This window comes from Crocodylus siamensis, chromosome 5, assembly GCF_052110815.1.
Source record: "Crocodylus siamensis isolate JL-2025a chromosome 5, ASM5211081v1, whole genome shotgun sequence".
Taxonomy (NCBI): Eukaryota; Metazoa; Chordata; order Crocodylia; family Crocodylidae; genus Crocodylus; species Crocodylus siamensis.
In genome coordinates, this window is record NC_143399.1 from 35,262,868 (window position 1) to 35,288,861 (window position 25,994).

At 42.6% G+C, this 25,994-nt stretch overlaps 1 protein-coding gene across 5 annotated transcripts in view; it reads right to left on the reverse strand.

Moving 5' to 3' along the window:
• The window catches only part of DPYD (dihydropyrimidine dehydrogenase), a 685,692-nt gene that overhangs the window by 96,603 nt on the left and 563,095 nt on the right, over window positions 1-25,994 (reverse strand). For all 5 annotated transcript variants that reach the window (XM_090050053.1, XM_090050052.1, XM_090050055.1 and 2 more), the window contains one exon: window positions 5,100-5,242. In XM_090050053.1, the coding sequence (XP_089906179.1) occupies window positions 5,100-5,242 (143 nt within the window). The remainder of the gene's footprint in view (window positions 1-5,099; window positions 5,243-25,994) is intronic.

Genomic DNA, 25,994 nt, shown 5'->3' on the forward strand with positions numbered 1-25,994 from the left:
ACAAAGAGATCAGTGGTAGAAGGATTTAAATGCATCTCAGACATGACTGAAAACATTAAAATATTATATATGGATGCTCTTTATGACCACTCAGGAAATCCCATGAACTGGAAGTGTTATAGTTAATTGTTTTGTAACTTTTCAGTCCCAGTAAATGGATCTGGTTATAAGTCTGTACAAACAATACATGCTAAAATATCGGTCTCCTCCTTCAAAAAAGAACACAGAAGAGATGTAGTGCTCTGAACACTCTGAAATGTAATGTGGGTCACTTCTAATCAGCTTTTACTGATGTACTCCAAGAAAACCAAACTCTCAATATATTTGTTTGCCATTCACTGGGTTAGCTATGAAATATATTAAAACACCTTTTGCTAAACAACAACTCATCTGCATTTCTCCTACTGATGATTTGGGATACAAAGTGAAAAAATACACTGAAAAAAGACTGTAGGTAAAATAGATGCTGTGGAAAACCTAGTATTACATTTAATGGGGGTACATTTATTATTTATAAATCTCTTCTCTCTCTCTAAATGATATGCTACATTGCAATTAAAAACAACACACATCAAACGCTTATATTTTTTTAGCTTGTAAACATAGAGCCCTCATGATAGACTCTAACCCAAGAAAAACAAAGGGAAGCATGATGGAAACACAAATTATTCCCCCAGGGTCCCTAACCTGAGGATAGATCAATGCGACCAGTGCTATTTAGCACTACCACATAACGTTTATTTAAATCATGGAATGACTGCATTCTTTTCTTCCTTGAAAATAATGCTAGGAACAAACATCTAACACATCTAACACATGTTAGGGTATGGAGAACATTTAGTATAGAGGAGTGGTGGTAGTGGTTGTACCATTGTATAGATTTGTATACCTTATAGATATGAATTGCATTAATGGACTACTCCTTCTTCCCAATAGCTGAGACCTGGTTCCAAAGCAACAGTTATATTGAGATGGTACCTTCAGAACCATGGCCAGGTCTTTTGCCTGGAAACAGATGTCTTCTGTGGAATGCAATCAGCTGTGCTGCAACAAGCAGTGGCACAGGTTATTGTGCTCCACAGATGCCTGCTGGCATCACTGCATCCTGAACCCTGACTTGGGGTGCATCTGCAAGTGGCATCTGCTTGCAGACACACTCCCATGTTTGGGAGTGGGGAAATCTCTCTGCAGGGGATTTCCCTGGGGCACATCTGCAAGCCTGGAGTGGGGAAAACTCCCATGGGGGGTCCCCCCTTCAGGTTTGCTCCCCATGCCATACTTAGGAGTTTCCCATCTCTGTGCTTGTAGACCTACACTAGGAAAATCCCCTGCAGAAGGATTCCTTCGACATGCAGCTCATGTCTACAAGTGAGGAGTGGGGAACTCCCATGAGAGCTCTCTTGCAGGGGATTCCCTCCCTCTGCAACATGGATTTCTCCACTTATCCAGATCTACTCCTGGGATTTCTGGAGATGGGTCTGGGTAAGTGGGGAACCCCACCTTCCCTGCTTATGGAGCAGCACTCCAAGATTGCCTGGGGTGCCATTCTTTAAGCAGGGAAAGCTGGGCAGCTGCTCTGGGAGCTTGAGTTCAGGCTGCTCATACTCTCTTGCCACAGAACTGTCTGCTGCAATAAAGCACCAGAGTGCTTTTGTTGTGCCACTGATTTTCCTCAGCTGTGGTGGGACAAAGGGTAGCAGCGTCTATTAGCTCACCATTTGTGCCATCAAAAATTTTCATGGAAGCACAAATGAGATGTTAGGTGAGATGTTTACACTTTAAAGACAGTCATCATAGTCTTCTCAAATGCAATTACAGTCAAGCTTAGACTTTATATGGTTGCTTATCTAGGCAAACTGGCAAGGGCAGCTGGCTAACAAATAGGTATGCTATGTATCTAATAGCTCACCTGGCTTAACGATTCCTTGTAGGTTTTTTTTCTATAAAACTCATCTTATATTATGATGTCTACAAATTCTGAATTTAGTGTAGATATTTTTGTTTAGAAAAAAATAACAATTATAGAAGCTACTATGAAGAAATCCAGAGGTTTTGGTACTTGAGGTGGGAATATATGGGACGTCTGATACATAAGAAGTGTGAGAAGCAGGTTGGGGTTCTGCAACAATCACATTAGTTAGGTATTTCTGTTAGTGTGATACAAATTAAATATGAAATTATTTATACATTATTAATCATCATAATTAGGTTTCAGAGTTAAGAAGCTATGAAGATGGAGGAAGTGCTGTATCTAGATATCAAATATGAACTTCAGTGTAGTTATACTCAGATAATATTCTCCCACATCTGTTGTGGAACCTATATTTTCTCCCTTTCTTTCTCCTTCTCTTTCTTTAGATAGAGGACATTTTTTGGTGCGTTTTCTCAAACTTGCACCAATGTTACTAAAGGTTTATTTTATAGGTAGTTTAGCTAAATTGGTTCAACCCCCTTGGTAGATATTGTTTCAGTTTATATTGAGTTCAATGGCAACATGTAGGGGGTGCATGTGCACCTCCTGAGATCAGCCATGCAACCCCTGGAAACACCAACCACGAAACCAGAAGTGCACTTCCAGTTTCGGTTAAAACACTGGAAGTGCCAGCCACTGGAAGCGCCCCTGGAAGTACCAGCTGCAAAACTGGAAGTGTACTTCCACTTTCACCACTGGCTTTGATCCCCTCCCTCCCATTGACCTGTGATCGACTGCTGGGGGACTCCCCAGAGTCGGGAGGTACCAGTTGCCCATGACTGAGCCAATGGTAATTTGGTTTAAGTGAATTCTTTACTGAATTCAAATTAAAATATGTGTTCTCAAACCATTTAAATCAGTTTCTGAATTGATTTAAGTTAAACTGGTGTAATTTTATTATGGAAAGAGAGAGACAAAAAGAGGGTTTTGTTACTGTCCCTGAGGAAAATCTGATGGAATGAGATGAGCCTTGCAATGTTCTCTAAAGCAGACAAGACAGGCATCTATCCTAGTCTTTTATGGCAGACAGCTCCATATGGAACTCGAATCACTCCAATCAGCCAGAACTTAATTATCATTAACAATTATTCTATGTTTTCTAGGTTCAGCAAACGATGATCCTTCAATATTAGGAACACCTCAGAAACAACGTTCTCTCCATTTCACACTCACTTGGATGTCTGCATTTGCTTATATTTCAGAACTTTCTGTTACCTTCAGGGAATAGCCCACGCAAAGGAAAAAAACACTGAAAAATAAAAAATGGACACCTACACAATCTGTATTAGAGAAAAAGTACATAAGTGTACATTAACTAAAGTCTTAACTTTCAGCCACTGTGAACTAACTGTATTATTATCCTGTATTTCAAAAAGTTAAGTACAATGGAAACATCATTCCACAGTGCAGTTCAGATTATATAACAGCTCAGTAGCAAAAATTCAGGAAAAGTTATTTACTTTTATGATCCACCCTCAGTTCTAATTAGTGGTGATGAAATGAAAGTGTACTTCCAAAAACCCCAACAACAACACTTCTCTGCTGATCACACTTTTGTTGTAGATAAGATTTTATACTGGATGAACTACTAAGATCGACTGGATTCTTCTTAGAAGAGACACACTTATGCAGAACTTTAAAGGGAACAGACTTGCAGAAGTCTGAAAACAGTAAGTGGAATTAGTAAAGCTGATAGGCTTGACATATTACAGGATAATGTTAATACAGTAAAGTGTAAGACTAGTTCTCAGTGTGTGTGCATCAGAAAGTTGGACCATGATATTCTCTCCAGCCTTCGGAGTCAAAGTGAACATTGAGAATGAACTGATAACAATCATGATGCATACAAGCATCCCCTCCAAACATAAGCTGTATCTTATCACCTTTCCATTCAGATGAAGGACACATTATACACTCCACCAAACTTCCAAAAATGCATAGCATATGTTATACACCACAAGATTAGTGAAACACTGTAACTGCCCACTCTCTACACCTCTCTAATGCTCAGACAGGTGATAAGTGCAGGCAGGAGACTAGAGTGCCAATGGTTCCTCACATAACTACAGTAACAAGTCACCAATGCTTCACTTGAATGAAATATATCTAAAGACCATTCTAAAGCATGTTCCTGTATGCCTTATATTTAAAAAACATCATGCTGAATATTCCAATTACTGCACACACTCTGACATTTTATTCCTGAGCTATGGACTGTGATACTGATAAAATGTTATGGGGTCACAGCTTGTTATCTTTACTCATGCCAAACAAACTGCTTGAGGGGCACTGAAGCCTAGATAAAGATCAGCTATTTCAAAGTTAGTCCACGTGGGTCCAAAGTAAATCTAACTGGAAATCTCTTTGTGCTCTAGAAGACAAGGGATGAAGAAGAGGATCTCTCTCTCAAAAGAGCGTATATGATACAACAGAGAAACTAAGGCATGTTTACACTGCAAACTTACCATGCCAAGAAGTAGCAACCTCAGTCACATAGTGCAGCTCCATACAGCCTACCTCCTGATCTGGAAATAGTGTGAATAGGTTTATACAATGCTGTAGCCAGGCAAATATATACACTAACTCTTAGTGGTGCCTGGGTGCGGTGCCACAAATGGCTGCACTGCTTCCAGTGCAGGATGCAGTCTACTGCTGAGCAGTGTGATGTGACCAAGGGCACTTCTGTCTGGCATGGTAATCTTGTGACTCCAGTGTGCTCTGAGAGTACAGGATGCATTGTAAAGCAGAAATCCATTGGCTTCATTCATTTGACAAATGGAAAACGCTTTAGATTGGAAGAATGTTTTAGACGGGAAGGAAAGGTACTAGTATTATTCTTTTTCCAAAGCCAGCACAACAATTTTGGAGATAACCATCTAATATCACCCATATCATCACTTCTTGGGTTTTGATGAAGTTAGCTGTTGTCAACAATACCCGTGGCCATCTTCATGGCTTTTAGTAATGGGCATGGAACCTGTGACACACATTCTTTCCAGCAGGGTAATCAAATGTGGTAATACCTCTTTTTTTTTACTACTTTGAGGTGAAATCATAAGTTTTTAAAGATAACCTTACAGTTCTTCAATAGATCATTGATCATAACTTTGTAAAGAAAAACAAGTACCTGTAGAACAGAAGCACCACTGTGGAGAAACTGCAGCCCACTCTCAGCAGAATCAATTCCTCCTGTTGCTAAGATGGGAAATCCTGGAAGAGCAGAAGCTATAGCAGACACTGCTCGCAGGGCTATGGGCCTAATAGCATTTCCTAAAGAAAATCAAAATACAGTGTTAGCCTTTCAAAATACTCTTGATACAAACTGCATGCCCATCATGGGATGGCACCATTGTGCTGAGACAAAGCTCTAATATCACTGACTAATATCTAATACCAATATCCAAAAATTTGTAAATTGGCATATATCTGCTTTCAAGTACTATTATTACATACAAATGTGTTATCAATGTGGGTGTAATAATCCTAAAACTGTAGGCAGAAACACTTGCATATTTAACCAGATAAAACATAAAAGTTGGCTTGAACATTAAGGCATCTGTTTAAAATAAACAAGGAATAGCAGAATTTGAAACAGATAATTCCATACAATCACTGGTGACGTGTAGGGGGTGCACCTCCTGAGATTAGTGGTACACACCCTGACAGAAGCGCTGCTGACACTCCCAGCTGCAACTGCAGGAGATTGCTGCTCGCCACCCCTACTTCTCGCTGCCGACATTGCCGGTGGCATCTGTGGGCAGTTGCCAATCGTCACTGGCCGCCACCACTGCTGCAGGAAGCATCTGTGGGTGGTTGCCAATCACCGGTTGGAGCTTGTCACCCCCCCACTCGTCACTGACAATGCCATGGCCACCTACAGGAATTCCTCATTTGCCGCTGCCGCACCCCCACTGCCGCCACCTGTGGGCAGTCACCACACCCCCCCAGTCTCCAGGGGCACGTGTCATTCATGCATACAATGCTTTACAGACACAGAGACCTATGTTTCTACAGAAAATATAAGAGAGGAAGTATAAACAGAGGTACTGTGCAAATAAGGGAAAGATTTGGTATTGACCCTCCATATCACTTTTTTTACATCGTTTTTTGCAGTCATTGTCAAACTCCTTGTATAATTGTATTAACTGTTCATGGTGAACCCATAGTCTGAAACTGTTCTTCTTTGGGACAAAGGGAGGCTGAAAAGAGCAGGGCAAGAGACAAAGGAACAGTTGGAAGCAGAAGAGGAAGAAGAATGAATGAATTATAGAAGTATAAAAAGAACCAAAGGAGGAAGGAAGCATGAAAGGGGCAGATGTTGCTATCTTCTCCATACCTTATTTGTTAGATACTTGATCATTATCTTTATTTCACTCAGATAAAGAGTTGCCTTCCCTTACACCATTAAAGGTTATTTTTTGTCTTTCTATCCTTTTGTGCGATTATGTTAATAAGAGAAACTTTGTAGTTCATTAGATTGACTTTTAATCTGTTAAATGGACATTCTTTGGCTACTTTTCTTTTCAAAAGATAATTTTCTTTCTGAGGAATCCTACCCCATCATGCTCTTGCAAACACATACTTCCTCTCTCACTCCACTGACTTCATCTGGAAGTAAAAATTGCAGCATAAGTATAACTATAGCCTGAGATGGCTGCTATTCTGTGCAGGCTTCTAGGCATCTCCATGAAGGACCTAGTGGCATGCTGTCAGGAGAAAACCTCCGTCCTCTTCATTTATCTCCCAAGACCCCTCTGGTCTAGTTCACAGGGTGAAGGAGCAGACCTGCTATGAACATCTATAGCCTGTCACAGTTTGTTTTAAATAGGAAAAGTAAGGCTTTCCCAAATAAGTTTTCATTTTTATAAAAGATCCCATTTGCCAACATAGTTTTTTCCCCACAAAAATTGAAATTTGGTATGTTTTAACCATTAAAATATTTTTTCTTCAGCTCACATTGCCTCCAGCAAAATGTCACCTCCCCCTAACATATCACTGATACAGGCAACAGTGGACTTCACAAACAGGCTGTCTGACAAGTCTGTCTCGTCGACACGTTACAGAATCAGCATCCAAATGCTCAGATAAGCTGTCCCTATTGACATCTGCTCCTGATTCAGCACATGAATTATCTTCTTGGGTTATGCCATCTTCAGCTGCCTCAGCATTGATGCCATCTCATTATTTACCTACTGTGACATTTCCTCCATCTTCAACAGCTGAACTCTGTTTCTCACATCCCATCAACACCTGGTCCAAAATCAGCATTCACACTGCCTGATGAGGCTGTGTCATCAACACCCAATTTTAAGACACCTTGGATGTTCTTGAATGTCTGAGTTAATGATCAGGACTGATGAAATGTTTTCTTCTATGTATGGACATTAGTTTTGCACTTAAGTAACGCTTTGCTTCATGAAAAACATTTAAAAACAGAGAAGGACTTGATATTTCCACCCTAAATACTTTCAGAAGCATGAACAAAAAGTTAAACCTAACGTACAGAAGAGTACTCTTCCAACACTAGTATGCTTCCTGGGCAACTGGAAGATGCTTTACTATCATTGGAAATGTCAGTGAAAACTGTAAAACAGTTAGATAAGGATCATAGCAAAACCGACTCATAAAAAAGAGCAAAAAGCTGGAAGAAAGCTTTGCAACGGGCACTAATGAACGGTCTAATATATTTGTAGTCAGCTTAGCCAGATCAATTGAAATGAGATTAAGAGGAACAGAATGACTCTGTGTAAAATTACACGAGTGCTATCCAGTGTCCAGGAGCAAGTACCTGCAGAGCTGATCTTCCAGCCTTATAACTCAGCAGATTTCATAGATTTCATAGACATCAGGGCTGGAAGGGACCTCAGGAGATCATCAAGTCCAGCCCCCTGCCCAAAGGGCAGGAAGTCAGCTGGGGTCATAGGATCCCAGCAAGATAAGCATCCAATTTACTCCTGAAGGTGTTCAATGTAGGTGCTTGAACCACCTCCGCTGGCAGACTGTTCCAGACCTTGGGGGCTCGGACAGTAAAGAAATTCTTTCTTATGTCCAGCCTGAAACGGTCTTGCAGGAGTTTGTGACCGTTCGACCTCGTCAACCCTTGGGGCGCTCTGGTGAACAAACGTTCCCCCAGATCCTGGTGGTCACCCCTGATAAACTTATAGGTGGCCATCAGATCACCCCTGAGCCTACGCTTTTCCAGGCTAAAGAGTCCCATGGCTCTCAGCCTGTCATCGTAAGATCTGTTTTCCTGACCTCTGATCATGCGCGTGGCTCTTCTCTGGACTCTCTCAAGCTTCTCCACATCCTTTTTGAATTGTGGAGCCCAAAACTGGACACAGTACTCCAGTCCTCACCAAGGCCAAGTACAAGGGGAGAATGACGTCCCGGGATTTGCTCGAGAAGCATCTATGCATGCAAGCCAGCGTTTTGGTCGCTTTACTAGCCTCAGCATCGCATTGGAGGCTCATATTCATCTTGTGGTCAATGATGACCCCCAAGTCTCTTTCTTCTCTAGTACTATCCAATGTAGCACTGCCGAGCCTATAAGGATGCTGCAGGTTTTTCCTCCCAAGGTGGAGAACCTTGCATTTTTCGGTGTTAAACACCATGAGGTTCTCGTCTGCCCATTTGCTGAGCTTGTCCAGGTCAGCCTGGATCACCCACCTATCTTCTGGCGTGGATGCTTTGCCCCAAAGTTTGGTGTCATCGGCGGACTTGGCCAGTCCACTCCTGACTCCAATGTCCACATCATTAATGAAGATGTTGAACAGGATGGGTCCCAGGACAGAGCCTTGAGGGACCCCACTGGTCACAGGGCACCACGATGAGTGACTGCCATCGATTACAACCCTCTGGGTCCGACCACAGAGCCAGTTTCCCAGTCAGCGGATCGTGGTGGAGCCAAGGCCACAACTGGGCAGTTTGGCCAAGAGGTGATCGTGGGATACCAGATCAAAAGCTTTTTTGAAGTCAAGTTATATGACATCAATCTCTTCTCCCTTGTCCAGGTGATAGGTCACCTGGTCATAGAAGGAAATGAGATTGGTCAAACAAGACCTACCCGCAACAAACCCGTGCTGGCTATCCCTTAGGATGTTAGCCTGGGCCAGTCCATCAAGGATGGCCTCCTTAATAAACTTTTCTAAAATCTTCCCCAGGATAGAAGTCAGGCTAATGGGCCTGTAGTTAGCCGGATCCACTCTCCTCCCTTTCTTGAAGATCGGCACCACATTGGCCTTCTTCCAGTCTTCAGGCACTACACCAAAGCGCCAGGAGTTTTCAAAGATCCGTGCCAGGGGCTGGGCTATGACGCCTGCCAGCTCCTTGAGTACCCTGGGGTGCAGATTGTCAGGGCCGGCTGACTTGAAGGTATCCAGCTTCTCAAGATGTTCCTTCACGAGGTCAGCATTTATGGAGGGTAGGGGATCCCCATCACCCGGATCTCCCTGTCCCATAGCAGGCATGGGCGTCCCATGGGACTGATGAAAGACTGACGCAAAGTACCTATTTAATAGGTTGGCTTTTTCCTGGGCGTCAGTTGTCAGTTGCCCCATCTGGTTTAGCAGGGGTCCAACATTGCCCTTGCTTTTCCTCCGGCTTCCCACATATCTGAAAAAGGACTTTTTGTTGTCCTTGATGCTTGAAGCTAGTTGGAGTTCAGTTGCAGCCTTGGCTTTCCTGGTTTGCTCCCTGCAGGACCGGACCAGCGTGGAGTAATCCTCCTTGGAGGTGAATCCCATCCTCCATCCTTTGTAGGCTTTCCTTTTTAGCCACAGGAGGTCTGCTAGGTCCCTAGAGAGCCAGGAGGGCTGCCGTGCCTTCTTGCTGCCTTTCCACCGTGTTGGAATAGATTTAGCTTGTGCATTGAGGATCGCTTCCTTGAGAAGCAACCACTCTTCTTGAACTCCCATCTCCCTGGGGTCACGGTTCCTGAGGGCCTGACAGACAAGACTCTTGAGCTTGTCAAAGTCGGCTTTTCTGAAGTCAAGGACTTCTGTGTTGCTGACTGACTTGCCAGCTTTACGGCGGATGGTGAAGGTGATCAGCTCGTGGTCACTGTCATCCAGCTTCCCATCGATCACTAGGTCACCAATTAGGTCGTCCCCCGTAGCCAGTACCAGGTCGAGCAGCACTTTGCCTCTCGTTGGCCCATAGACTTCTTGAGTCAGGTAGAGGTCATCCATGCATGAGAGAAAGCTTTGCGATGGCTCGGATTTGGCTGAGTGATCTTCCCATGAGATGTCCGGGTAATTGAAGTCACCCATGACAACCAAGGTCCTGGAGCAAGCGGCCTCAGTCAGTTCCCGGGCGAACTCCTGGTCAAGCTCAGGACTTTGAGTGGGAGGTCTGCAGTAGACTCCCACCGTTGTGTCCCCTGTGCCGTATTCCCCACGAATTTTTACCCAGAGGGTCTCTAGCTGTCCATGCTGGTCGCCAACATCAGCTTGCAGGGACATGTAGCTTTCCTTGACATAGAGAGCTACACCCCCGCCCCTTTTGTCAACACGATCCCTCCTGTACAGGGTATAGCCCTCTATACCCGTGGTCCAGTCATGGGTGGAGTCCCACCAGGTCTCCGTTATCCCAATGACGTCATAATTCTTTGCACTGAGCAGGAGGACAAGCTCCTTCTGCTTGTTACCCAGGCTCCTGGCATTAGTGTACAGGCAGGCAAGTGTGCCCTTAGGGGCTCTTGCCTTGCCCACAGATTGTGCCAGGGCTGGGCTCCCTTAAGTGCCTTGGTCTGCTGGCTTTGCAAGGGTCACTCAGCGGGCCAGCAGTGGCAGTAGTCCCCCCATCCCCCAGCGGGCTTAGTTTAAAGCCCGGTGGAGCAGGTCAGCCAGCCTGGCTGAGAAGAGCCTCCTCCCCAGGGGAGAGAGGTGGAGGCCATCTCTTCCCAGCAGCTCGCTGCCTCTCTCGCCAAAGAGTGGGTTGTGGTCATGGAAGCCAAAGCCTTCCCGATGACACCAGCTCCGCAGTCTTTGGTTCACTGCGTGGATCCTCCTCTCCCTCCTTAGCCCATAGCCCGAGACTGGGAGGATCGACGAAAACACCACCTGAGCTCCCAGACCCCTAAGCTCCACTCCGAACTCCTTGTAGCGCCTCATGACCTGGCTGGGGGTGCTCCGAGCCGTGTCATTGGTGCCCACGTGAATAAGGAGCATGGGGTAGTGGTCTGTGGGCCGGAGGAGCTGCGGGATCCTCTCCGCAATGTCTCGGATGCGGGCCCCCGGGAAGCAGCAGACTTCCCGGGCTAAGGGGTCGGGGCGGCAGATTGCACCCTCAGTGCCCTGCAGGATGGAGTCTCCCACAACAAACACCTTTCACTTTGACATGGGGAGAGCAGGGCCAGTAGCTGTGGTTGAGCCTGGGTTGCCTGCGGGAGCTGGCAATTGAGCAGGCTCTGCTGGGGCTGCAAGAGGTGCGAACCTGTTGCTAAGCTCCGGCAAGGGAGGGGCCTTGGTGCGGCGGGCCTTGGGGCCCTTGACCACCTTGGTCCATGCCCCTGACTGGGCAGAGCGGGAGGTCCCAGAGTCCTCCTTAGTCGTGGAGGGAGACGGTGCTCTCCCCTGCAGCTCCCGGGGGAGAAGGGCCTGGCAGTAGGAGTCTGTCTCCTGCTCGCAGTCCCTGATGGCATGCAGTCTCTGGACTGTGGCCTGGAGCTCCTCCAGCTGGCGCGCCAGAGACCTCAGTAGGGAGCAGACCCCGCAAGGGGAGGTGGCCATGCTCCCAGGCCCCAGAGCCTGAAAAAGGGACAGGCAGCCCCCGCAGCCAAGAGCCAGGGGCTCCGTCCGCGTGGAGCCCGGAACCATGGGCTCCGTCTGGGTGGCCGTCTCTGAGGTGCCCGATGGGGGGGGGCTGCAGAGCCCGAGGGGACCCTCGGGGTGCGGCGCGTGCCCATCCGTGTCATGCCTCTGGTAGGCTGGCTACGGCTGGGACTGACTACTCTCGGGGGTTGCAGGCAGGGTCTCGTGCCCTCCCATGCCCCCTCCTGCATGAACTCCGCGCTAACTCTAGCACCTGTTTACGCAGCCTGGTCGCGTGGCTCCCTGGGGGACTGGGCCAAGTAGGGTCCTGGGCAGGGGCTTGACCCGGCCGGCAGCAGGCAGCGGCCTCCTCCCAGGGAGCGAGGAGTTAACCCCTTCCCACCATGAGCCTGCTTACCTCCAGCTGTGCTGGGGGTCGGCGGGGGGCTCTGTGGGTGCTGAAGGGGTGTCTGGGGGGCTTCGGGGGAGCAGGGGCACAGCGGGCTTCACCCGCGCATCTCTCACCGCTCCGGAGCCTAACTGAGCCTTTTTTTTTTTTTGAGAATGATTGTGCCTATTATTTTCATACATTTGTTTATAAAATCATCTAGATTCTAGAGCACATACATCCCATGAGACATGCTATACTATTAAAAAAACCCAAAGTCATGCACTCATGAAATTCAAATAATTCAGTGTTTGGAAAGAGGCTGCAAATGAACATAAGAAATGCCATATCAGTTTTTAACCAGTGATCTATCTAGTCTCATATGCTGGTTCTGAAAGTGACCACTGAATAGATGCTTCAGGAAAAGCTTCGAACACTCGAAAGTAGGCCCATTAAGAAATACTTCGCCCATGAAGAAATTTCTTTCTAATTCACATCAGTTAAAGTCTGCCATATGCCTAGAGAAAGGAAGGCTTATATGCTTATCAATTTTTTAAAATCCAAATGAATCTCTTGATATTTTCACTTTCCAAATTTTTTAAGCCCACCAAGCATTTGGCTATAATGATATCTTGTGGCAATGAGTAGGGACCTGCCTAAATTGTAGTTTTGTGCACTTCAGAGAAACTGTGAAAAACAGCATTCTCTGTGATCACCAGGGGACTGCAAATGGCTACGATTTCCCATGAAATCAACCCCCCCCCCCCAAACCTTATAGTGAAGGCACCCTCTGCCAATCAGTAGTGAGAGATGGGGGAAAAACAGCAGTAGTGATGTAGACTGAGTGAAGGTGCCCTCTGTCTATCAGTGGTGAGGGGTGGGACTACCAGGGCCCCTCCGCCCACCAGTGGCGAGGCCACCGTGAAATTGGCTCTGCATGTGCTGAACAGGCCATGAAAAACCTGTTGTCTTGCTGTGACTTAGGTAAGTCCCTAGCAATGAGTTCTACAAGATATTTTTTAATCAAAGCAGAAATATTTCCTTTTTATTTGTTTCAAATGCTTTCAAATAAATGCTCTTGTGAATGGTGGCATGTTGGGGAAAAGGAACAAGCAGTGTTTCGTTTGAGGGGCCTGCAGACTGAGGAAATCAGAAAAGTTTTCCTTTAAAAAAATCAATTCCTTGACCTATGAAGATAATGACTGAATTGCAAATGATAGGAGTCAGTCTTAGTAGATCTGTAAATTTGGGAGACTTGAAAGACCAATTCCTTTCCTGGAGCTTAGGTACTCATTTTCAATGAGTTACCAGTTGCACCATTAGGCATATAACTGTTTAAATTTGAAGATCAGTAAAGCTAGGTATAATCAGGCACAAGTTGGTAGATATCCAGGTTGTAGGCAGATTGGTCTAGAGGAAAAAGGAATCAGGGCTCATGGTAGAGGTGATACTTTTTTATTAGACCAACAAGATTTTTGCAAAATAAAAATCTTTAATTTAAAGCTTTTGGGTACAAACACCCTTCATCAGGCATCAGAGAAAAAATTGTACAAGTTCTCCTGGGTAGAAATGAAAGTTCATATTTCATGAGATTTCACACAGGAGTCAATAGATGGAAGGCACCTTTGGGCAGGAAGTTTAGCTGGTAAGGAGTCTCTCAGCTCTCTTGTGAGGCTCTGTTATGATGTAAATTACCCTGAACCAAGGCAGGAGCAGTGTCTCAGGTTTCAGGTGGTCACAGTTGCTTCCTGCTTGGGAAATTGTAAAGATTTCATTTAAAAATCGACTAAAATTCTAGATCTTCCATGTGTCAGGTATCCAGGTTGTAGCTGTATTGGTCTAGAGGAAAAGGCAATCAAGGCTCATGGTAGAGGTGATATTTTTTATTAGACCAACAAGATTTTTTGCAAAAAAATTATTTAATTGTAAGCTTTTGAGCACAAATACCCTTCATTAGGCATCGGTCTAAGGGTAGGGGTCTAAGGGTAGCCCATTCATCAAGAATTTATGTAAAGGAGAAGAAAGTCACGTCAAGAAATCTTCTGATGATAAATAAATGGCTCTGATGATTCTCAAAAGTTTGACTGAGTGTCACTGGGATTCCAAAATTTTTTTTCTTCATGCTCTGGAAATGCTGAAGGGTATAAAAGGAAACAAGAGGTACAATCATTTTCCTACTGACTTCATCATCTTTCTAAGCATTTTGGAAGCCTCCTCCAGTCTCAGAAAATCTGAGAGGCCTGAAATATAGTACACTATGTTGAGTGACTTATTGTGAAAAACCACACTGCAGACTGAAATGCTGAAACACAGCTTCCAAGACTAGAGCAGGAAAAAAAAAATCAATGACGTATTTGCAGGAGCAAAACAAATCAGCAAAGATGCTGACTTCACATTTTTAAGTGAATGCCAGAACAGCTGGAGAAAGATAACTGGTCCCATTACAGAAATGTATAATGGGGTCCCAGTGAGGAAGGAAATATGGAAATGTTGAAGTGAAACACATCTAACTCCAGCTTTTTTTAAATTAAAGGTAAATTCAGGAATTTGTAAAATGTTGATATCAGATGTCCTCTACATCTGATATTATACAAGAAACTATGGTATCACCCAGCATAGAATTTAAGAGCACAGGGCTTCCATGAGACTACCCACAAGTTTAAAATTAAGCACATTTCTAAGTGCCTGGATGCACTGGGATGTGTAATTCCAATACCTCAGTACCAGTATCCAGGGAAGTTGCTGGCATGATGTGCCTGTGATTGCAGAACTGCAGCTGCTATCAAGGGCTGGATGGGGTATGCCATATAATTGGCTGTAAAATAATGAATTACTAGACTTAATAACCAAAGCCCATTTATCCAGGCCTCAAGCATGGGAACATGATTTGAACATAAAAGACAGAAATAGAAAAATATGTGGTGGAGATGACATTCTATTGCATGCTGAAAACTGCCTTTTTTAGTATGCCATTAAGATGCAAAATGCATGCAATTATTTAAAGACATATAAAATGAAAAAATTATAAGATGCAAAAACTGCTGATTATTTTTGGTTGTAAATAAAAGGGATTCTAGTTTAATTTTTGCAAGGAGAAATCACAGGGCATTCAGGATTAAGAGGAATAAAAAGTCAGGGATATGTAACGCAATAAAATTATACCAAGTGTCACAGACACTTGACATAGTTATAGACAGTAGTTGGTCTACCAAATTACCTCCTTCCTTGTTTTTGGGCAAATAATTAGAGTTAAGTGCATGCTTTTATAAGAATGACCAGATATCAAGAGACTGGTAGTAGTTGTTATATCAGAGACGGTCTTTGCTTTAAAATGTCTATTTTTCCTTGACAAAGGCAGGGAATTCCTAAGAGAAATTAATGTTCTTATTGAGACTTCACTGATCTAGGCCTTGGTGTCACTTTTCCTCTGTTAGTGCTCAATCCTGCAAAGTGTTAAGCAACTTCCTAAGTAGGGACCAGAACTGCCACCTCCCTGCTGGGCCCCCCTCGGGCCCTGGGGGAGGCACACCTGGGCCATGGGTTAGCGAAGATTTAGTTAGGGAGCTTCTGGAGGGTTTGGACATATTCAAGTCAGCCGGTCCGGATGATCTCCACCCTAGAGTTCTAAAGGAACTGGCCGAGGTCATTGCAAGTCCCCTGGCATGGCTTTACGAGCACTCGTGGTGCTCTGGTGAGGTACTGGTGGACTGGAAGAGGGCCAACATGGTTCCCATCTTCAAAAAAGGCAGGAAGGAGGACCCAGGAAACTATAGGCTGGTTAGTCTCACCTCGATCCTAGGCAAGCTGTTCGAGAAAATTATGCTGGCACACATCCAGGAGGGGCCAGCAGGGGACTGCATGCTTAGGGGTAACCAACACAGGTTCATCAGTGGCAGGTCCTGTCAGACCAACCTGGTGGCCTTTTACGATCAGATCACCAGATCGTTAGATGCAGGGGTAGCAGTGGATATAGTCTTCCTGGACTTCCGGAAGGCTTTTGACACTGTCTCTCACCCTGTTCTCATTAAGAAGCTGGGGGGCTGTGGTGTAGACACCCACACAGTCAAATGGGTCACCAACTGGCAGGAGGGCCGCACCCAGAGGGTGGTAGTGGATGGGTCCTTCTCAACCTGGAGGGACGTGGGCAGTGGGGTTCTGCAGGGCTCGGTCCTCGGGCCCGCGCTGTTCAACATCTTCATCAGTGATTTGGACGAGGGGGTAAAAAGTACCCTGTTCAAATTTGCTGATGACACTAAGATGTGGGGGGACGTGGGCACACTGGAAGGATGCAACAGGCTACAATCAGACCTAGACAGGTTACAAGGGTGGGCGGATGAGAATAGGATGGGTTTCAACACAGACAAGTGCAAGGTGATTCACCTGGGGAGGAACAACCGGCACCATACCTACAGGTTGGGGAACTCCCCTCTTGTCAGCACGGAGGCGGAAAAGGATCTCGGGGTCATCATTGACTCCAAGATGAACATGGGCCGGCAGTGTGGGGAGGCAGTCAGGAAGGCCAACCGCACCTTGTCATGCATCCACAGATGCATCTCAAGCAGGTCCAAAGAGGTGATCCTCCCCCTCTATGCGGCACTGGTCAGGCTGCAGTTGGAGTACTGCATCCAGTTCTGGGTGCCGCACTTCAAGAGGGATGTAGACAGCATGGAGAGTGTCCAGAGGAGGGCCACTCGCATGATCAGGGGACAACAGGGCAGGCCCTATGAGGAGAGGCTACGGGACCTGAACCTGTTCAGCCTCCAAAAGAGAAGGCTGAGGGGGGATCTTGTGGGCTGTTCTACACTAGTCAGGGGGGATCAGCGGGCATTGGGGGAGTCACTGTTCCCCCGAGCACCACCAGGAGTGACCAGGAATAATGGTCACAAGCTGGCAGAGGGCAGGTTTAGGTTAGGTATCAGGAGGCGCTACTTCACAGTCAGGGCGGCTAGGGTCTGGAACCAACTTCCAAGAGAAGTGGTGCTGGCTACTACCCTGGGGGTGTTTAAGAGGAGGCTAGATGAACACCTTGCTGGGATTGTCTGACCCCAGTACTCTTTCCTGCCATGGCAGGGGGTCAGACTAGATGATCTGCTCAGGTCCCTTCCGATCCTAGAAACTATGAAACTATGAAACTTCAGTGCAGAAGCTATGGAGAATGGAAAGCACCTGTCATCCCCAGTGGCTGCTAAGCAGCTCAGCAGAATCAAACCCTTAAGGCCAGATGCAATGCCCTTTGAGCTTAAAGGAAGGGCTGGTATGCAGCATCCAGTTTGACTTGAAAGCTTGACAGTCCTTAATAAAATTGGCTCAGCTGTTCATCATCCCAGCTACCCATTCACAGGAGGTGACGGGAGAGAAAAAGATTCCTAAATCTCAGAATCATGGATACTGAGACTTATTCCCATTTACATTAAGGCCTCTTTAAATTATCCTGGCACCGTAAAGGCGCCTTAAAGCATCCATTTAAGGGCCTTTTCCATTGCCAAAGCAGTGTTACAGGAGGCTTCTGGTAGACAAGCTTCAGGTTCATTGTTTTAAAATGAAAAACCAAACAAATCATCTATTTTTTCACCACACAGTTTGAATCTTGAACTAGTATGTGTCCCTTCTTAAGTAAGCCACATACAAGCACAAAAACAGCCATACAAGTAAAGTAAACTGTGTTTATGGTATAGTAGCTGGCAAAAACTTGGAATTGGGTCATAATTATAACTGGAGTTCTATGTATGGTAAATTTTAGTTTTAATTTATGTATCTTATCATAATTACACTGTGGGTATTCTTTATAAATTGAATTTCAGATTTGTACTACAAGTGATTAAACATTACAGAGAAAAATAAACTGATATTAAACATTCAAATCATTTGTAATTAACAACAATTAGAGATTGTGCAGTTTGAAAACGGAAAACACATATCTAACATCTTCTCTCTCTCTTTGTATATACATACATTCTAGCAAGAGAGTTGATGTTATTATCTTCAATACTAAAGCTATTAAACCAAAGTAATAAGAACAAACATAAGAGTCAGAACAGACACAAAAAAAAAGGTGCAATGGGAATTTATCTAGAAAAGTTCACCATTCAGGTACTGTAAATAGAAACTGAATGAGAAGGTTTGGGGATTAAACAAAAAAGAAATAAAGAAAATGTAATCTGGCATCAAAAACACATTTTGCACATGTTTTTCCTGTATAATATTAATATTTAGAAACAACTCCATTCACACAATCCATATTGTTAAAATGCTCAGACAAACACACAAATGATAAACAAGTCCTTGCATCCTATTCATTGGCATAATTATTCTATATGTTCTTTCTCTCTCCCACCTGTAGGTGGCCACCATAAGCTACACTTATCAAATAACTCATTAGCAGGGTTTTCAATACTGTCATATCCAGATAATTAGCAATTTATTTAAATAACCAATTTCTGTGGAAATAATTGCCATGGAATGCCCTGAACCTACTTTTTATAAACTATAATAAAAGTGTTAAGATAATCCCTGACATTTGCAAATGCCATTAGTTCACCTTTCCTTTTGATAGTGCTATGGCATTATGTTTAAACAATTACCCGATAACGCAGCAGTTTAATGAAACAGTGCAGCAAGCACATCCTTCAAAATGGCCAGTGAATGCATTTATATGCAGAAGAAAATCCAGCGAACAGACACATTTGGAGAGAAAGATGATACACAGCTAGTGCAAAGTCCCAGAATGAAATCTATTAGTACCACATAACACTGGATGTACTAACAAACAGATGCACAGAACATCACGTTGAAGATGGATGTGAGCACTAGTTTAAAGGAGTATTTCAAAATATCTGATTTAGCAAGAAACCAGGAGAACATTTGTATTCAGTGGCACCTGTCTCCTTGAGAATTGGTTTGATCCATTGCTAATTTATATACTAATGGGCATTTACCAAAGTCACTAGTAAATTATTTACTGATCTTGAATCTTGTTAACAATCAATGATATTTTTTGTTCTTGCAATTTAGCCCATCTAGCATTTTTGCAAATATTAGTTTCTCTAAAACAAAAAAAAAGAAGGGATCCTGGGCATTTCTACCCAAAACTTCTAATTATGTACATTTCCTGACTAAAGATTTAAGTAAATATTTGCATTTAGTTAAATCAGTTTGCCCCACCTACAAAACAAGGGTTTCATGATATTTAGTTCTATCAATAATTTTTCAAGGGTAAAATCCCAGCCCCACTGAAGTTATTGGCAAAAGTTCCTCTGAGTTCAACGAGGAAGACTTTAAAACTAGGATTACCATTTTGCAGATATGGGTCAATGCCTGTGTCACTATGCTTACTCTGGAACTAGGGACTGGGTTGTGTGTTGATTAATGGCACCCCAGTCATTTTTATTTTCACTTAATGAACACAGCGGACAGCCATCGCATTCCAAAGTGGGTAAGTTACAGCCAGGAGTTCCAGTTTTGTTTGCTTTTTTTTTTCCTTTTGTAGTGCTTCAAATGATTATTCAGTGAACCTGCTGCAGGATTTTACTATTCTCAGTTAATTTTATACCTGACTTTGAACACCAATTATTATTTTCCCCCAGTTTATCTTAAAGAAAGATACAGGATATGGTAGCATCAGTAACATTCAAAAGCAAAAACAAAAACTCCATTTTAGGTTTGCACTCCCTTTCTGCATTGCTAGAGCTGATTATTTATAAACTTTCAGTTGTAAAGCTCATAAAATCATCAGAGTTCTTATTCAATAAATTTTTACTTTTCATAGGAGATTTCTTTACATTAAAAAATGTTGGCTTCAGGAGAATAGGTGAAAACGTTGTGCTTTTTTTTAACATGTAGATGTCAGTTACCCAAAGGACAAAAGCAGCCTCTACCCAGGGGCAGATTTTTACCAATATAAGATCTGAGAAGGAAGAAGAAAACAACAAGGTTTCAGATTCTGGGCTCCCTGTACAAGTTATTTTGAGCTAGCTGAAAGAGCTGATCATTTTTTTAAATAAAATCCTTTTTTGTTGAAAAATACCAATTTCATTAAAAAGTAATACTTTAGCTATTTTTTAATCTAGTTAATCAGAACTACTTCAGACACATTTTCAGAAGTAATTGATATGTTAACTATTTTAGTTAGTTCATGTTGTGTTTCTGGTTTAGTATTTTGTTCTATGTTTCCCATTTCATTTTATTTAGAGTTTATTCATGTTTCCATTTTGGCATATTTTTGGACATCCTCCCCTTGTCACATGGTACCCTGGGTGTTCTCAAATTGTTTGAACTCCAGTTGTTTCTGATTGGTTCAGTATTACCACCGAAAGTCATCTTGTCTTTGTGATTACGGGCAGTTAATGATCAATGGGAGTTTGATCAATGCCTGACAGCAGCCCTGAAGTAGACCAAGGCAGATTTCATCTTAGAAAACTAAGAAACTAGTTATCTTTTGGAGAGGATTCTCCTAGCACGGAAATCACATAATTTCTTTTGTAAAGATCTGTTTCTCTGTGGTCCCTGACAGTTCTACTGTTTTGTGTGGCATGAAGTGATTTAACTCAATGACCAGAAACCCTGGCTCTACCCTCACACGCCATTTTGCAGGATTAAAAAAGGTACTATAAAGTAATCCCCCCAAAAGAAAAAGAGCTGCTGCCAGTTCAATCAGCAATATCAGTCTATTTCCCCATCTTCCCAAAAAAAAGAGTGGAGGGTGGGGGCAAGAGGGAAAGATCTCTGATGGACATGGTTTTAGAGGGCAAAACTAGTGTTCCACACCACATTTAACTCGACAGCACTGTCACTTGCTACAACCCTAATCCCCCTTCTTGCAAGAGGTAGATGGGTGAGCTCCTAGGTTGGGAAAGCGATTAAATATGATGCTGGGGATATTGCCATTTGCTGGCTGTACATATAATCAGTTTGAGCTCTGACGATAAAAGTGTGAGGGTCACTAGGTGTGATAAAACACTGAGACACGGTCATAAATCAAGCATATGCTAAAAGGTCAGCTGAGAAGAACAAACGAGCATCAGGTCCATACAGAGCACAGCTTGGCACCACCAGTGTAATGGAGGACACTGGTTGCAGCTTGTTAGAAAACTCAGGGGCCACTCCTGGAGAGGAGGAGGATATCCTTGGAAGTTATAGAAAGCACTGGATATCCTTGGAAGTTATGGAAAGATTTGAGAGGAGTTGTGAGAGGAAATGCACCTTGTTTTCCCACTCTTTCACTTGGTTTAATTACTATATACAATTCTGACATTACAATACTGTGTAATGAGCTACTGCTTTTGCTATGAGCTTTGTTTACCATTACATTACCATTACACCCAAACTTTTCTTTCCCATTTAACATTATTTCACTCAAATAATGCATACCAGCAGCTGGCTCAGCACCACATACAGTTTCTTTACTGTTACATGTGCTTTGTGCTCACGGAAAAAAACTTCACACATGGAATTTGTACACATAGTATATGTATATGTAGTGGAAATATATATACTCTCATGATTTCTGGAGCTGGCAATATTGTTATAGGGAAGGAAGGGTAGGAATTTGGCTCTGGGTATGTGCAGGCATTCCTGGGACCCAGTCTACGATCATATGGTTACTTTAAGTTATAATTATCAGGAGATCCCAAATCTTCCTGTATCCTTCACCCCTTAACAATTTACCTCAAAGCTCCATGCATATTCACTATTCTTCTACACTGACCCATCCATTCTGAAACCAACATTTGAGAGAGAAATTATGAAATACACACACACGTAGAAGAAAGAGCTAGGTTTTTCACTTTCCCAAAGTGTAGACTTCAAGAACAATGCCAAAAATCATGAGAGTTGGGAATACTGTTATAATAATATGGTAAAATATGAAGTTGACTTAAAATGCCTTGAAATCAAAACAAGGAGCTCAGTGGTTCTCAAACAGGTGTTTGGCATTTCAGTCAGCTGAACTGATGTGTTTAGTCTCTAACTTTCCTTTCCACATATTAACATAGCTGAGAAAATGCCATACAGTTCCTCCACACATTTATTTTTGTACCATTTTAACAAACACTTATCTAGGATGTCCACAAAATACATGGGAGAAAAACTCATAAAAGCACCAGAAGATGAAACAAATACAAAACAGAAGGTTAGAAAGCTTAAAGAGGGTTTAATTGCCTCTTAATATAGCCAATCATCAGTTACTTCATTTTGCAGTTTACCTATTGCTACTGGTTCAGTGATTTTACATATTTAAAAGCATACTGATTCACCTAAGCAGGTGAGTGTGCAAAATATAAGTGACCCTATGTGGATGAAGGAATTCTTTGCCTTTGCAATAGTATAAATATATATACACTCAGTAGATAGAAACATTTCCATATTCACATATACATAAAACAGAGTGGATGACACGTCCCCTGATAAAACCTGTTATTTCAACACTTCATGTGAAAAGTGTTAAAATAAATGGCTCATCACATACAAAGTGTAAAAATAAATGTTTATTTCAACACTACGTGTATCATAATCATTTATTTCAACACTTTCTATTTCTCAAGACTCACACAACCAAGAGTAGGAGAGCTGATAGGTCTACCTAAGGTAGCTGAGGTGCACAGGTCTATGGAAGAAAGTGTGTATGACACAGAATGAGTAGGAAGCAGCTCAAAATCTAAGCAAAAGAAATAAGTGAAAAATACCTTTAATGAAAGTACATAGGAATCTCTACATGCTTGTATCACCAGTCAAGAAAGATCTAATGCCACAACAGAGCCCCTTGTTTTATTGCTTTAGTTACTGAAATCTAGTGGCTTCTAACATGACACGCATTTGAAACTTATAGTTTTTGAATGAGATTCACGTTGAGATATTTGAATTGAAACACTAAGTGAAGCCATACAAGTATGGATGCAAGTAAACCAAAACTGAAACAAGACTTATGTGCACGCTGAAATGGAAAAGGTCATATTCTCATAGATATAGTTATATGCCAGGGCTCAAATTGTGGGACTGTGAGAAAACTGCTGGGTTCCCACCTACTGAGTTGATTATTATTATTAGTAGTAGTAGTACCTTAGCTTCCCAGATTTGGGTTTTATTTTATTCTATTTACTTTAGGCTCCAGAATTATCTCAGGTGTGATAGCAGAAGCTTTGAAGCCAAAGGTTTTCTCAGCAGGGTAAATCAGCCTATATGAAACTCTGCTGCCGCAGCTGGATTGATTCCAGAACCTGAGCCAGCTTGTTTTAGAGTTAGGTTGGGCATGTCTGCACTACACTGTTCAAAACAGATATAGCTTCAGAGTGCTAAACTGACAGCTGGTTCTTTTTCTGCTTTCATTCAGAAGTTCAGTGCAAAAGAACCAGTGCTCTCCTCTCTTCCTGCTGGCTGCTCAGACCTGTTGGGCCATCTCTGTTCCAAATGCAGAGAAAACAGAGGCCACTGACTTGTCTCCAACTATACGACGTGCTTGGCGAGGAACCAATTTTTTTTGCAGAAGGTTCACTATAAATTGTGTCCACATTAAAAATGCTGTCCCATAAAAATGCTGTCCCACAGCTCTAATTCTCCATCAATACAAATTAATAAGTAATACTACTAGGGATTTGCACTTTGAAGAATGAGAGTTAATTTCCAAGTCAGTCAGGACCCCACTCTTATGGGCTTGCAAATAAATCACCAATGCTAGGATCACATGGTGTCTTCTTCACAATAGATACATGAACTTTCTCGCTGTTCTCCCAGTCAGCAAAAAAAGTCTAGGATGCATCAGGGGCCCAGAAGGGAAAATATTAAGAGCTTTAAGAACAAAGTATACCTTCCATGTACTAAAAGCAATGCATCTTTATTAGACACGCATAATGCACTCAAACTCATTTTCTCTTTCTCTCACACACACACACACATACTCCTACATGATCACAAAAAATATGCCTCCAAAACATACTCTCTAGTCTCTCCATCTGAAAAGACCTTTCCACAAAGTACAGTCGAGCTTAAGTCAGAATAACCTAAAACAATGGGAGTGCAATGAGCCCTCAACTATTGCATAGTGCCTCTTGAGAACAATACTGTGTAAAAGGTGGAGGAAAGACACAGAAACTAAACAGCAAGAAAATATGCTGGCCAATATTTACACGTTGCTTCCCTGCAACTGAGCGAACCTCTGTCAGCCAGGGGAATGTAGTGCAAGATCCAAGAAGGGCATCATTTTGTTTTCCAGACCTGTGGCTGCTTTGGACTTTTGTTTCACTGGAAAGGGCAAAACAGTCTCCTTGTTTTACAGGAGTACTGACCTAAATTAAGCTACCCCAAAATGTGGAGAAACTTCCGCACAAGAACATCCTGAAACTGAGAGGACAGATGTTAATAACCACTGGCTGCACCTACAAAGTGAAAGAGTAGCCACTGTCTTAGCAACATAGAAATAAATTCACTATCTCAAGCTGAGCTGCTGTAGAGTGTTAGCTTCCTACATACAAACATCTCCCTCTGAGCATACAGTATAAAGTTATCTTCCTCCAGTGTCACCTTTGGCAGATAAAATACTATAATCATTTTATAGCTGAATGGTGTACAATGCAATGAAAGTTCTTCTCTGGAAAAAAATATTATGTTTTCACCCTTTTGCTTTCTTCTGCAGTGATTAGTTCCAGAAAGATGAGGTATCATCACTCCTTTGAAGGCATTGTAGGTTATAAGATTGGTCCTCAGAAGTTGGCAACATGTAATAAATGTGCTTTATTCCTAAACATCAATCAGTTTCAAGAATGGCAGTTGCTTGCAGAATGGTAATAATAGAAATATTCAGCTAAAAAATACCACAGGCATTAAAACAGTGGATGACAGATGTGAAGTGCTCGTTATACAAGAACACTTTCTCATAATTATGGTTTTATAACTAGATACATCACTTTCTAAATATTTAGTTCCTTATAGTCTTGTATTTTTGTAATGAAATTTACATGACGGTATTTAGGGTTTTTTTAACAAAGGTAGTGGGGATGGGAGGGGAGGGGGACCCAAGAGATAGCTATTAGCTTTGCCTTTAATGAAACTCTGGTACTATATGTAAGAATGACAGTTTCACAGAGAATGACTTGTTCTTTTAAAGTGATATGACTACTACATACAGTGTAAATCAATGGGGGAAAAAATCCACGTATTGAAAGTCTCATGCTATTATGTTAGCTAAGAGGGTATGATTAGCAGAAAGGTATTGGTTAATACCTTAACAGGAAAGTAGAATGGTAGAATATCTGAGCTACATAACTTATTAATGGCATAAAAGATCCTTAAAACTTTATTTTTCCTGAGTATTAAAAGCACTCTTTCTCTCTCTCTAAATATAATGGAAGATAATAAGCAAAATAAGTTTATTTATATCAATCCAACTTGTGACCAGTCTTACAAAAAACAGTTAGTGACAACTTCAAAATGGAACCCTGCATCTATAATTTAATTCTGGCTTTTGCATTAATGAAATTATAACAGGATTAACAGGCCTAAGGACTCAATCATTTAATTTATTCAGCAGCAACACAAAGGGATGCAGGAGAATTCCAGTGCACTGCTCTGTCTGATTATTTTAATTGTTATCCAATGAGGGCATCTCTGAGAGTGAGTCAGGAACTTAATTTTTGCACTTATTCAGTCCCTTGGCTTCCATTAAAGAAAAACTGATAACAATACAAAACAGCTCCTGAACTGTGCTCAATGGATTTCTTCCCAGCTCAAAACTGAGCTGAATTAACTCAGAGCCATGGATCCACAAAGAAAAGAGCCTATTTGATTTGAAAAATTTATATAGAATATTTATCATGAGCTACTGTAATATACCAGCAATAACTGGTACTTGCATAGAACCTTTTATCAGGGGATAGCCCAATGTTTTACAAAGCTATTA